The 15,409-nt window shown below is 46.7% G+C and overlaps 1 protein-coding gene across 1 annotated transcript in view; it reads left to right on the top strand.

The window, feature by feature from the left end:
• TRPV4 (transient receptor potential cation channel subfamily V member 4) overlaps positions 1-15,409 on the top strand; it is a 165,465-nt gene that overhangs the window by 75,870 nt on the left and 74,186 nt on the right. The window contains 4 exon segments of the mRNA XM_030219409.1: positions 4,515-4,687; positions 7,313-7,407; positions 7,409-7,466; positions 8,236-8,376. Of these exon segments, the coding sequence (XP_030075269.1) occupies positions 4,515-4,687; positions 7,313-7,407; positions 7,409-7,466; positions 8,236-8,376 (467 nt within the window).

Here is a 15,409-nt window from a genome sequence, read left to right on the forward strand (position 1 = left end):
AGGGGCAAATTTTGCTAATGTTATAGAGGAAGAAGCGACAGGTCTTGGCTATCTGCTGGATATGCGCAGAGAAGGAGAGGGAGGAGTCGAAGATGACACCGAGGTTGCGGGCAGATGAGACGGGGACGATGAGGGTGTTATCAACTGAGATAGAGAGTGAAGGGAGAGGAGAAGTGGGTTTGGGTGGGAAAACAATAAGTTCAGTCTTGGCCATGTTCAGTTTCAGGTGGTGGTTGGACATCCAGGCAGCATACCCCTAAGCATAGAAGTATGGGGAGGGGAGGGAGGGGAAAGTCCCTTCAGAATCTATAGTATAAGCGTCTACTCCAATGATGCTTCATAATCAGTGAGCACCACCTCCTCCTCCCTTCAAGTGATGCTGTTTTACCCACTCTCTTAAAGGCACCTGCTGTCCTCCAGACACAAGTCACATTTAGGGGTTTAGTAATCAATGTGGGCTACTGTTGAGACAGGTTATTTTACCACTAACTTGTGCTATTTTAGCACAGGTCCCGTTTTAAGCAATGAGACCTACCAGTTACTAATAATTAGGGTTAAAAGTAAAATAACATTTCTTAATGGTAGCTCACTCTGGTAACTTCCCCCTCAATAGAAAAAAAAAATGTCTTTAGAAATTGAAATCACTGCTATATGTAATACATGTGAGCCATGTGTAGGACAATCAAGCCATTGTGACATCACTGATGAGGTTAGCTCAAAGGCATTGTTGGAATTAGGTATTATGACATCATAATATGAGCTTTAGTTATCAGAAACTAAAATAACACGTCTTAAGACTAGCCCACGTTGGGAAATCTTAGTCTGGGACTGTAGGACAAAGAATCATGATATGAATTTGGAAGGAGGGAGACTCGGATAAAAGGGGAAAAAATAACCACTTTACTGAGAGAGTACAAAAAAATTGATGAGTTCAGTTTATGATGGAAACACTTCTGTGATGACCCAAAGATAGTAACACCATGACTGTCTATGCACCCGAGTAGAATTGGTGAAGGTGCCTGCTCTAATTGAGTATCGAGGGCACATTATTGTATGCTACCCGATTAGTGCAGGAGTAGAATGGGAGCCCTTACCACCTTTTAAATAGGTGGCGGTACGGTTGTCCGGCAGTAATGGCCACACACTAATGGATAAATTAGCACATGACCATCAAAAAAAAAAAAGCCAACTATGGCTATTTTTTTTGCCGTGCTAGAAAGTGGCTGGAGTGCACGGCAAACCCACGTGCTAACTGCAACGCTGGCCACTTTCTAGTGTGTCTTAGTAAAAAAGAACCCTTAGGGGTACTTTTACTAAGGTGCGCCAAAAAGTGGCCTGCGCTGCTGTAGACGTGTGTATTGGACGTGCGCAGGTCCATTTTTCAGTGCCTTTTTAAATTTTGGGCTGAAAATGGACGTGTGGCAAAATGAAAATTGGCGCACATCCATTTTTGCCACCCATTCACTTAGCTGTAAGGTCTCACGCGTTAACTGGGCAGTAATCGTCAGTGTGCATTCAATGCCGATTACTACCCGGTTAGCACTGTGCACCGAAAAAGAAAATATATTTTCTGGCGTACGTAGTGGACATGCGTAAAAAAAAATGAAATTACTGCCTGGGCCACGCGATAGCCGGGTGCTAGTTCCAAATTGGCGCATGTTGGGCGTGCAACCATAAACACCCCACGACACACCCTCCCTACCTCAGACAGCTTAAAAATACTCGGCGTCACAATCGACCGCAACCTTACCCTTGAGATCCAAGTAAACTAACTCCAGGCTTCGCTCTTTTTCTCTCGCGGCACCTTATGCCTGGAATAGACTTCCTGGACCTATACGTCTAGCTCCATCTCTACCTGTTTTCAAATCTATGCTGAAAACCCACCTTTTCACTGCTGCTTTTTAGCTCCCATTACTTCCCTCACCCGTAACTGTCTTGTCTGTCTGTATTATTTAGATTGTAAGCTCTTTTGAGCAGGGACTGTCTCTTTGTATCAGGTGTTCAGCGCTGCGTGCGTCTGGTAGCGCTATACAAATGCTAATAATAATAAATAATAAACTTCGTAATAAAGAAAATGTTCTATTCAATGTGGAAACTTAAACGTGCAAAACCTTTCTTCCCGAGAGAAATCTTCAGAAACCTAATACAGTCAATGGTCCTAAGCCATGCAGATTACTGCAACGGAATTTATGTGGGATGCAAAGAACAACTCACAAAAAAACTCCAAACTGCCCAAAACACAGCAGCCAGACTGATATTTGGTAAAACACGATTCGAAAGTGCAAAACCCCTCCGAGAAAAGCTGCATTGGCTCCCAATCAAAGAACGGATCTTCTTCAAAATGTGCACCTTGGTCCACAAAATTATCTACGGCGTAGTCCCAGGCTATATGATAGACCTCATAGACCTACCAACCAGAAACAGAATCGGATCATCACGATCATACCTAAACCTACACTACCCCAATTGCAAAGGTCTTAAATACAAAACCACTTACGCATCCTGCTTCTCCTATATAAGTGCACAACTATGGAATGGACTCCCAAAAGCTGTGAAAACAATCCACAACCACTAAATCACTAAAAACCAACCTCTTCAAAAAAGCTTACCCCACTGGCCCACCGTAATTCCCCACACCCAGCAACGTACTGGACAATATACAATCTTCATTCCTCCGACCATCATGGTGCCTGATACACACCGATCTCATTCGACCACAATATAACCTTGTATTTGTTATCTACCGAAATGGCCAACGCCTTCTCTGTACTACGTAAGCCACATTGAGCCTGCAAATAGGTGGGGAATTGTGGGGTACAAATGTAACAAATCAATAAATAGTAAAAGGGCCCCTTAGTGTCCTTTGTGTTTCTTCAGGAGAAAGAAGCTATCTTGAGACTTTATAATCGTTCTAAGGATACTAATTTCCCAGGGGGAAAGTTCAGGTTTTTCCTGATGATTCTAAATGGACTCAACTTAGAAGGAACTTAGACATAAGAACATAAGAGTAGCCGTACTGGGTCAGACCAATGGCCATCTAATCCAGTATCCTGTTTTCCAATTGACCAAGCTAGGTCACTAGTACCTGGCAGAAACCCAACTCGTGGCAGCACTCCGTACTACAAATCCCAGGGCAAGCAGTTGCTTCCCCACGTCTGTCTCAATAGCAGACTATGGACTTTTCCTCCAGGAATTTGTCTAAACCTTTTTAAAACCCATATACGCCAACTGCCGTTACCACATCCTCCGGTAAAGAGTTCCAGAGCAGCAATTGTTTATTGGTGCAAGTTATCAACTGAGATTTCCCTGTAATTGTGGAAGTTCATTACAGACTGTTTGATATATTTTCTATGATAGATCTCAATTAAGATTTTTCTTAGAATCTGGAGGGTGCTCCAGGACCTGACGGTGGTAGAGAATGACTTTGCTTCAGATATAGTCTTATTAATGAGCCATATAGATAATCTAATCGAATCCTTTGAGAATATACAGCAAATGAAGTTCTACTGAAGTAGGAAACGGTTAAGATTTGAAAATGATAAAAGACCAGAAAAAATTTGAACAAAATGAATATTGTTACAGATGATTAATATCGAGATTGTTGTTTTCCCAGAGTTCCGGGTATGACTCCTAATGTTTTTTTTTCCTCTGAAATGATTCCTCTTAATATATTAATTCAAAAGGAGTGAAGCCTGTGAAACTGGGATTACTTTAATCAGCGGGAATTGGATTGGAGATTCAAGGGTTTGTATTGTTAAACAATTTCTGGTTTTAAAAGGGAAAAAAAAATGAAATCAGGTGTATTACTTTCACTAATATTGGACAATAAGTATGTTTCCAATGAAATTGACGGACTATGCACCGTTATGGTCTTGAAGAAACCAACCAGATGATCAATGTGGAATAATGATTTAGATAAATAATAACCGGGGATAATCGGGTTAATACCACGTTTTCTTTGTTTGCTGTTGCTTAAATTGAGCTCCTTGTCTTGTTTCACTCTCCCTATTTATTTTGTGGTCTAAGAAAGAGAAAGATTGTATAAAATCCATTTATCTTGTTGAGATTGTTTTCTTCTAATATTGTTTTAATGTACAATCATCTCTGTTTTACTGTTTTGCAAGTGATCCTTGTAAAATGAAAAAATTATAAATAAATGATTAAAAAAAAAAAAAAAAGATTTTTCTTAGAAGGAAAGGGTGCCCATTTTGCTTAATGTTGTCCTAGATTCTCAGTCATTCTGGGGTGATTTAATTTGAGAACGTATGCTCCTTTTTTCTTTTTTTTACTTTTCATTAATTATTATTATCTTTCTATGGTTTTTCTATGTAATTTCTCCCCCCAGACTTGTGGACTGTAAGATGTAATTTTTTCTTCCAGATTGGAATTGGGTTTTGTTTTCCTTATGGTAATTGCTGTATTTCCTTTCAAAGTTCTAACTTTTGATGTTAAATTGAAGTGCACAATAATAATTAACAAACCCCCCCCCCCCCATGTTTCTTCTTCCCTTCCAGTAAACAGACGCAGAATCCCAAGGCTCCCGCGCCGGACCCTCCCCCAGTGCTCAAAGTGTTTAATCGCCACATTCTCTTCGATATTGTATCACGGGGCTCAACGGCTGACCTGGACGGGCTCCTCTCCTTTCTTCTAACTCAGAAGAAACGTCTGACAGATGAGGAATTTCGAGGTGAGGTGAAAGTCAAATAGTGCATGGCGGAGCACAGTCTCCAAGAAAGCAGATGGGAGTCATATGTTCCGGGAGGAGGGCGAACTTCTGTTTTCCTTCTTCGAGTGAGAGGTGTGGGAAGCAGATTTTGGTGCTTAGAAATCTGCTTTCTTACAACCCTCTACTGTCTGTCTAACGGTGATCACACAAAGCAATGTGAAATCCTTATGCAATAGCAATAAGCAAAGAAGGATTTTATTGAATATTTTTAGTTGTGTTAAAAAAAGAGGAAGAAGTTGATTTACAAGACCATTTTCAAAGCCATTTACTTGAGTAAATAGCAATTCATCTGGGTAAAATTGGTCGCTTTATTTATTTATTTATTATCTCATTTGTAACCCACAGTTTCCCAACAATATCAGCCTCAATGTGGCTTACGATGCACCACAGAGGCAGGCGCCAATGTAGTAAAATGAAACTAATACAGCAAATCTACAAGAGATTATGAACGTAGCTAAAAGCGTATGCAGGGCTACACAGCACACGCACTTTCAGCCAGATTGAGAGAAGGCTCCTGACTAGGGTTACCATATTTTGTCCACTGAAAAAGAGGACACGTCACACCCCCGCCCCGCCCATGCCCCACCCCTTTTCTCACCCTCACTCCGCCCCGTCACATATTCCCCTCCCCCCCGGGTCACATATTCACCTCCCCTCCCCTCCCCTCCCCTCCCCTTACTTACTATCTACTGCCCTGGTGGTCTAGCTCTGTCCTTGCCCTGCATCCTGTTGCTGTGACGGTCTCGGGATTCAAAATGGCTGCCGAGAGTTGAAAACTTACGAGGCCGCTTCAACTCTCGGCGGCCATTTTGAATCCCGAAGAGGTCACTAGACCACCAGGGCAGTAGATAGTAAGTAAGGGAAGGCCGGAAGGGGAGGCTAGGATAGGTCCGCCCGTTTGTCCGGAAATCTGGACAAACGGGCGGACTGGCAAAATCTGTCCGGACGCCCGCACATGCCCTCAAAAAGAGGACATGTCCGGGTAAATCCGGACCTATGGTAACCCTACTCCTGACTAGTTATTTTGTGGTCACTGAGGCCTAAATCAGCTATTCAGCCACACTTAGGGGCCCTTTTACTAAGCTGCAGTAGGGTTACCGCGTGGGTAGTGCATGCCAAATCGACACTAATGCTGGGGTAGCACGGGTGCCCGGCGGTAATATCAAAGTTGGCATGCACTGTTTCCCACGGTAGAAAATAATTTTCTATTTTCTACCATGGGGGGGGGGGGGGGGGGGGGCGTTCCCAGTGGTAATTGGCAGAGCGGCCAATTTGGCATGCACTGACTGATTACCGCATGAGTAGCACGTGAGCCCTTTCCACCAAGTAAATAGGGCTCAGGCAGTAAATGCTAGTTTTCTTATTAGCGCATGGCTGTTTATTGCCCCATTAAAAAAAAAAGGCCTTTTTCCCAGCCATGGTAAAAAAAATGGCCCAGTGAGCACCAATTTCACACGTCCAAACCAACACAGGCCACTTTTTACTGCAGCATAGTAAAAGGACCCCTTAGCCAGATAGGCTGTCCTAACTTTATCTGGGCACTTTTACGGGGCTGTGCACATGCTGCGGCTGCTGCCTTGCGAAAAACTGAGCATGTGGGGCAGGGGGAGACCAGCTTGTCGGCAGCGCATACACAGTGCTACCGGCTAGAGCAAGTAGGAAAGGGAGCTGTTCGACCCCTGCAGCAGGTGGGGCTTGGGGATCCCCACCAGTCATAATAAGAGCGATAGAATGTTGAGTGGGCCAGAGTCCACCCATGGCTATGCCCCTGGCAGCCAGCTTGTACGTGGATATTCAGTGCTGCTCTGGCATCGATTATTCAGGTCTACTTTGGCTGGTGGTGCCCAGGGCTTAAGGTAACAATGACCGCTGCCAGCTCAATATTGACCGCAGTGTGCATGGATTCTTAAACTGATTTCCAGCACAAGTCTGCCAGCAGGAAAAGGAGATGTGAAATCAGTGGGTCCTTGTACTCCTGGGTCATTTTCAGAGGGTGACGGTGTGGCCATAGAACAGTGACTATTGGCTCCATCATGTTTTTGCAGTGTGCTACTGTGTGTGTGTGTGGGGGGGGGGGGGGGGGGGGGGGGGGGAATTGTCCAATGTGTTTTTTTAAAGCTTCTTTTTTTTTTTTTGGGGGGGGGGGGGTATCTGAGACTGAGCAATTTAAACCATAAACCATCTCTTAGGGCTCCAAGCTACCAGAACAGATGTGACATAGTGACATGACAAAGAAATCAACTGAGCTGTTCACAGTGGGGCACAGCCCAATTTTGGAGGCCTCAATGGAAATGTCTAGGCTGGATGAAATAATAAAGGGGAAAAAGGGCCAGACTTTTTTTTTCATCAAAAAAATAGAGATTTCCTTGTGTGTGGCAGAAGACATTGGCTTCGTAGAAAATTGAACACATTTTTTAAGAGGTCTCACTGAATCCCTCGGGTACAAGTTTGTTCATTAACAAGGTCATAGGACTTCCTAATGTAGAAGACCATCCCTGCAAGATAGAACACTCAATAATAATAATTTTTCTCTGTTAATCAACTACTACTACTACTATTTAGCATTGCTTGATGCTCTCCTTCCAGAGCCCTCAACCGGGAAGACATGCTTACCCAAAGCTCTGCTGAACCTGAATGGCGGGAGGAATGACACCATCTCCATGCTTGTAAACATTGCGGAAAAAAACCGGGAACCTGCGGGAGTTTCTCAACTCGCCATTCCGTGATGTATATTACAGAGGTGGGTACTGGAACTCGGAGAGGGCATTTGGATATGCGGAAATGTTGCTTGGCTTGCGCTGCTGCTGCTTTGCTGACTCTTGGCAGGTTTAATGTTCTGCCTGTTTATAAGATCATCACTGTTTTCATCATTTGTATAACAGAGGCGTAACCAGACTCAGTAGTTTGGATCGGCCCAGAGGTAAATTGGATGGGCCCTTCCATGCGCATGTCCGTCCCCCCCCCCCCCCCCCCCCCCCCACAACTACATACCACAAATATCTTCTCGGAGACATTCTTTGAGAATATAAGAGGGTTTTTTTTTCACCTACCCCACATCTTCTCCCTCACCTCCGCGGCATCCTGGCATCTGTGCTCCTGTCTCTGAACTCCATCCCTCCCCGATGTCGGTACAGGCATCCTCGGCACCCGCTGTTTCACTATCCCATTTTCAATATTGAGTGACAGGCAAGCTCTGCCGGACTCTGGAACCTGCCCGTGTCTACCAAGTGAAAACACAATATTGAAGCCCCCCCCACCCCCACCCTGGCAGCAATGCAGTTGTAGGACTCTTGCTCAGCTTAGAAGGAACAGTGATCCCTAGTATTTAATCTTTGACTACCACATAGGTCCATTTTTCAGAAGTCAGATGGGTTATTGAGCACAAGGACACATGGAGGCTCATTTTCAAAGCACTTAGCCTCCCAAAGTTCCATAGAAACCTATGGAACTTAGCCTCCCAAAGTGCTTTGAAAATATGCCTCATAGAATTACTTCTCACTTGTTTGCAGGTCAGACAGCCCTTCACATCGCCATTGAGAGGCGCTGTAAGCACTATGTGGAGCTACTGGTGGAGAAGGGGGCTGATGTCCATGCCCAAGCCCGAGGCCGGTTCTTCCAGCCCAAGGATGAGGGAGGATACTTCTATTTCGGTAAGGTGGAACGCATGCAGACTCAGCTCCACAAGGCACGCCTCAGGGCTTTTGGGGGTAGATGAAACGGGCTGGGAGGCTCCCATGCCATCATACTCTATGAGTCTCCAGAAATCTTACTTTACTTCTTTCATCTTTTAACTTTAAGTTACTTCTGAGAGGATTCTGCACAAAATAAATTTTAAAATGTTTATCAGATGAAAAAAATAAAAGTACGATTTGTTTTGCACAATATTTGCCAGTTCTACTACTACTACTTAACATTTCTAAAGTGCTACTAGGGTTACGCAGCGCTGTACAATTTAACATAGAGGGACAGTCCCTGTTCAAGGAGCTTACAATCTAAGAGACAAGTGAACAGACAGTCCGATAGGGGCAGTCAAATTGGGGCAGTCTGGATTTCCTGAAAGGTAAGGGTTAGGTGCCGAAAGCAGCATTGAAGAGGTGGGCTTTAAGCAAAGACTTGAAGACGGGCAGGGAGGGGGCTTGGCGTAAGGGCTCAGGAAGGTTGTTCCAAGCATAGGGTGAGGCGAGGCAGAATGAGCGGAGCCTGGAGTTGGCGGTGTTGGAGAAGGGTACTGAGAGGAGGGATATGTCCTGTGAACGGAGGATAAGGGCGGGAACATAGGGGGAGATGAGATGAGGGAGATGAGCTGGGCCCAGGAATGAGACGTAGGTATGAATGACTGGGGGAGGGCTAGGAAGAGGGCTATTATTTGGGGGCAGAAGACCTCATGACTTGGGAACAGGAGGAAAATGAGGACGATTGTATATGTTTATTGGGAGAGGGGAGGAATAGAACGGAGGAAAAAAACGCAAGACCTTGGCACACTCATCACTTCCCTGCTCCTGCACTGGGGAAGCAGCATCACCCTCTGTGACATCACAGCCCTTTTCTCTGTTGTCCTTCATTGCTCTGTGGATTCCTACTGAAGAGGTTGGGGCAGGGTGATCAAAGCCCCCAGGTAAGTACAAGCCCTCAGGTAACTGGAGTGTTAAATACCTGTACACAAATGGGGAAAAGGAGCAATGTCTGGAAAGCAGTGCCTGAAGTATTAGTAGATTAAATCTATTACTCTTATTTTACACGTAACAATATAATCATTAATCATTTTTATCACATGTATTACATATCAAATCCTACCATACATACTTTCAGAAGGGTAACATTGAAACTTCATATTTCATTAATGAACTGAACAAAAATAGCGAACATATATCAAGCTATATATTATTGTCAATGATCTCAAAAGTCCGCACCTAATGGTTAAATCTATCTGTCCATATAAAGGTCACTGTTGATGCTTCAGTGATTAAACTTGCCGTCCTTTTAATATATTCATCCATTATCCTATTGATACACTTGATTTGGTTCAGCCACGTTGTAAATCCAATAAGTCACTCTGTCTAGTTGATAAAAGTAGAATTTCCAGAGTTTAGGTCATGCCGCAGCGTTCTCAATTTTACATGGCTGGTGAAATCAAATCTTCACTCGACATTTCTGTCAATGAAGCTCCATCTGGTCCCGCCTTAGTTTCCTGTTTCCGCAAGGGCGAGACCAGAGCTGAGAGAGAGAGAGAAGGGCCGAGCCTGCACGCCTTTTACCGCTGCTGCCGGCCGCCGTAAACCCGACTTGGTAAGTGAAGATGACTTTTAAAATTCGGAGGGAGGGGGCCTGGAACTGGAAGGAAGGGAGGGAGGGACGACGACACCCTCATGCGTGTGACGTCGTGTTCCTTTGCTTGGCAACTCTGCAGCGTTCCCTTCCAGTGATTGGTCACTGCTGCTTGTGACGAACCAGGAAGCACGCAAACGTCAGGACAGGAGATGGATATTGCAGGCAGCACGAATCCGTCAAACCCTTCACTGCCACGGAGTCAGCTTCAGAATGTCGGAGGTGCTTTTTATTATAGTAGAACATATTTGTTTGTTTATATAAGCTTGATATACTGCTAATTGCAATAAATTACAGTCGAGCGGTTAACCAAATATAAAAACCCAAGAGAGGGTAGGGTAAAAGAAGGTGGAAAAGGAGAGGGTAAGAAAGATAAAAAGGTGAGAAGGAGAAACGGATGTCAACATCAGAGCAGAAAGGTTGAGTCATGTCCTGTTTGAATTAAATGCTTCCTGAAAGTGCTAGGTCTTAAGCAGTTTTTTAAAGGTAGGGTAGAACAGGGGCATAGCCAGACCTCGGCGGGTGGGGGGCACAGTTTATCCCGCCTCCCTCAGCCGCCGACCCCCCCGCCACTTTTGACCCCCCCCCTTCCCGCCGCCAATCTTCCCCTGTCGCCGCCACCGCAAGGTACCTTTGCTGGCGGGGGTCCCCAACACCCGCCAGCTGAACTCTTCTTCAGCGCTGGTCTCCTGCGCCTTCGCTGATCTGTTTCTGTCAGTCCTGACTCCAGACATCCTGCGTGCACGTCCTGTATGTAGCCCTGTGCAGGACATGCATGCAGGACGTCAGGAGTCAGGACTGACAGACACAGATCAGCAAAGGTACCTGACGGGGGAGGGACAGCGGTGGCGGCAGGAGGGGGGATTGAAAGTGGCGGGGGAGGGTTGGCAGTGGCGGGAGGGGGGATCGCAAGTGGCGGGGGAGGGTCGGCGGCAGGAGGGGGTCAAAAGTAGAGAGGGCCAGGGCTAAATCTGTGGGGGCCCATGCCCCCGTGGCCCCACCTAGCTACACCCTTGGGGTAGAAGGGTTTGATTTCTAAGGGGTCCTTTTACCAAACTGTGGTAAAAAGGGTCCTGCGCTAGCAGCGGGGTCTGTTTTTGCAGCACTTTGTGGCCTATTTTATAGCAGCGGGTAAAAAAGGCTGAAAATAGCCATGGCCATAATAGCATGGCTGTGCGGGGGAGGGGGGACGTACTTACCACCACCCATTGAGCTGGTGGAAAGGGCTCCCATTCTAACCCAGCAGTAACTAGGTAGTGCGCAGTGCTGCTAGATTACTGCCGGGTTAGCACCGCGCTAAAAAAATATGAGCCAAGTTTTCTTTGCGTGGGAAATGGCGCATGCCGGTGCCGGAACTACCACCGGTGCCCCCTAAGTATTTCAGAGTTCGAGTGCAGCATAAGCTAAAAGTAGTTTTGAGTTTTGTCCAGTCACAAGGGTTAGGACTGCCTCCCACACTGATGCTGTGAATCAGGGGCGTAGCTAGGTGGGGCCACGGGGGCATGGGCCCCCACAGATTTAGCCCTGGCCCCCTCTACTTTTAACCCCCCCTCCCCCCCGCCGACCCTCCCCCGCCACTTTCGACCACCCCTCCCGCCGCCGCCTCCGACCCTCCCCCACTGCCGCCGGGTACCATTGCTGGCAGGGGTCCCCAACCCCCGCCAGCCAAAGTCCTCTTCAGCGCGTTCGCTGATCTGTTTCTGAGTCAGGACTCACAGAAACAGATCAGTGAACGCGCCGGAGACCGGCGCTAAAAAGGACTTCAGCTGGTGGGGGTTGGGGACCCCCGCTAGCAAAGGTACCTGGTGGCGGTGGCAGTGGGGGAGGGGTGGCAGCAGGGGGGGGGGCTAAAATGTGCCCCCTCACCTCGGCCTCTGGACCCCTCTCCCGCTGAGATCTGGCTATGCCCCGCTTTTGTGGCATCTCCATCTGTGGCTGGGTTTGGAGAGGAGAAGCAACTGCACAAGAATCCAACCCTTCTCTCTCACATGGTGGCAGTGACATCACTGAGCAGTTGGCTTCATTTTACAGTAGTCTTTGATCAAAAGAAACCTAGCCCTGAGACTGCTACATTTGTGACAGGGGTAATTGTGACAGGATTTGCTTATGGGGTAATTGTGCAGAGCTTGTACCGGCCATTCACAGATAGAACCTTCTTTTCAGAGGTTGTGTTTGTGCAGGGCGGCTGCTCCACTGCTTCTCTGGTTATTCCAGCCAGTGGCGCCACTTCAGTACTGGGGGAACACCGGGTATTTAAAGCAGAAAGGAAAGGGAGTTTCCATATACAAACCTATAAAAATATTTGAGTAGCTTCCACCTATATGAAGACACTGTTCCCTTGTGAAAGCAGCAGACAGGCATTTCCTCAAAGCAGAATTTAGGCAGCTTTTCAACACAGACTGGGGTGGGCTGAATCCCTTGGCCAGGCCTTTACATCATGTTCTGCCTCACACCTTTGAAAGAGAAAGTGACGGGGGCGTGTATAGATTCACACACCCATATCCAGATAAAGTTAACCTGGATTTAACTCTCACCATTCTCAGAACTCACAGCTTTGTCTGGTTCACTTTTATTTAGATACACAATTGGAGTCTGCACTAGTGAAATATCCAGTCTAAAATGTACCGAAGTAAGGGGGCAATTTTATAAAGTGAACGCCTCGATTCTGCACAGTGAAAGTCTGTTGTATAACAGTATCTGGGCTCCTGCTTCCTTCAGGGTATTGGGGCCTGGGGGGGGGGTTGGACCACTGATTACCAGGTTGGCCAGGGTCACTGGTTGGACCTGGCCTAGCTGGGGGGGGAGGGGGGGGGGAGAGGCACTGGACCACCAGGCCTTTTTTCTGCATGGAGGGGGGCGATTCTACAAAGACATGTGCTGATGCTAGTGCAGGTTCCCTTTTACTACAGTTTTATAATTTATTTTATTTTTTGTTACATTTGTACCCTGTGCTTTCCCACTCATGGCAGGCTCAATGCGGCTTACATGGGGCAATGGAGGGTTAAGTGACTTGCCCAGAGTCACAAGGAGCTGCCTGTGCCTGAAGTGGGAATCGAACTCAGTTCCCCAGGACCAAAGTCCACCACCCTAACCACTAGGCCACTCCTCCACTGTTGCTACTATTTGAGATTCTACATGGAATGTTGCTATTCCACTAGCAACATTCCATGTAGAAGTCGGCCCTTGCAGATGACCAATGTGGCCGCGCAGGCTTCTGCTTCTGTGAGTCTGACGTCCTGCAGGACGTCAGACTCACAGAAACAGAAGCCTGCGCAGCCTTCTACATGGAATGTTGCTAGTGGAATAGCAACATTCCATGTAGAATCTCCAATAGTAGCAACATTCCATGTAGAATCTCCAATAGTATCTATTTTATTTTTGTTACATTTGTACCCTGCGCTTTCCCACTCATGGCAGGCTCAATGCAGCTTACATTACTACTACTACTACTACTATTTAGCATTTCTATAGTGCTACAAGGCATACGCAGCGCTGCACAAACATAGAAGAAAGACAGTCCCTGCTCAAAGAGCTTACAATCTAATAGACAAAAAATAAATAAAGTAAGCAAATCAAATCAATTAATGTGAACGGGAAGGAAGAGAGGAGGGTAGGTGGAGGTGAGTGGTTACAAGTGGTTACGAGTCAAAAGCAATGTTAAAGAGGTGGGCTTTCAGTCTAGATTTAAAGGTGGCCAAGGATGGGGCAAGACGTAGGGGCTCAGGAAGTTTATTCCAGGCGTAGGGTGCAGCGAGACAGAAGGCGCGAAGTCTGGAGTTGGCAGTAGTGGAGAAGGGAACAGATAAGAAGGATTTATCCATGGAGCGGAGTGCACGGGAAGGGGTGTAGGGAAGGACGAGTGTGGAGAGATACTGGGGAGCAGCAGAGTGAGTACATTTATAGGTTAGTAGAAGAAGTTTGAACAGGATGCGAAAACGGATAGGGAGCCAGTGAAGGGTCTTGAAGAGAGGGGTAGTATGAGTAAAGCGACCCTGGCGGAAGATGAGACGGGCAGCAGAGTTTTGAACCGACTGGAGAGGGGAGAGGTGACTAAGTGGGAGGCCAGCAAAAAGCAGATTGCAGTAGTCTAAACGAGAGGTGACAAGGGTGTGGATGAGGGTTTTGGTAGAGTGCTCGGAAAGAAAGGGGCGGATTTTACGGATGTTGTAAAGAAAGAAACGACAGGTCTTGGCAATCTGCTGGATATGAGCAGAGAAGGAGAGAGAAGAGTCAAAGATGACCCCAAGGTTTTGAGCTGAGGAGACAGGGAGAATGAGAGAGCCATCAACAGAAATAGAAAACGGGGGGAGCGGGGAGGTGGGTTTGGGGGGGAAAATGAGAAGCTCGGTTTTGGTCATATTTAATTTTAGGTGGCGTTGAGACATCCAGACAGCAATGTCAGACAAGCACGCTGACACTTTGGTTTGGATGCAAGGTGAGATATCAGGAGTAGAAAGGTAGATTTGGGAGTCATCAGCATAGAGATGGTAGGAAAAGCCATGGGATGAGATTAATGAACCAAGGGAAGAAGTGTAGATAGAAAAGAGGAGGGGACCAAGAACAGAACCCTGAGGTACGCCGACAGGCAGAGGGATAGAAGTAGAAGAGGATCCACCAGAGTGAACACTAAAGGTGCGGAGGGAGAGGTAGGAAGAGAACCAGGAAAGGACAGAGCCCTGGAGAACAATGGAGGGTTAAGTGACTTGCCCAGAGTCACAGGGAGCTGCCTGTGCCTGAAGTGGGAATTGAACTCAGTTCCTCAGGACCAAAGTCCACCATCCTAACCACTAGGCCACTCCTCCACTGTTGCTACTATTTGAGATTCTACATGGAATGTTGCTATTCCACTAGCAACATTCCATGTAGAAGTTGGCCCTTGCAGATCACCAATGTGGCCGTGCAGGCTTCTACATGGAATGTTGCTAGTGGAATAGCAACATTCCATGTAGAATCTCCAATAGTATCTATTTTACATTTGTACCCTGCGTTTTCCCACTCATGGCAGGCTCAATGCGGCTTACATGGGGCAATGGAGGGTTAAGTGACTTGCCCAGAGTCACAAGGAGCTGCCTGTGCCTGAAGTGGGAATTGAACTCAGTTCCTCAGTTCCCCAGGACCAAAGTCCACCACCCTAACCACTAGGCCACTCCTCCACCTATTTGAGATTCTACATGGAATGTTGCTATTCCACTAGCAACATTCCATGTAGAAGTCGGCCCTTGCAGATCACCAATGTGGCCGCGCAGGCTTCTGCTTCTGTGGGTCTGACGTCCTGCACATACGTGCAGGACGTCAGACTCACAGAAACAGAAGCCTGCGTAGCCTTCTACATGGAATGTCATGTAGAATCTCCAATAG

Source organism: Microcaecilia unicolor, chromosome 11 (genome assembly GCF_901765095.1).
Source record: "Microcaecilia unicolor chromosome 11, aMicUni1.1, whole genome shotgun sequence".
NCBI lineage: Eukaryota > Metazoa > Chordata > Amphibia > Gymnophiona > Siphonopidae > Microcaecilia > Microcaecilia unicolor.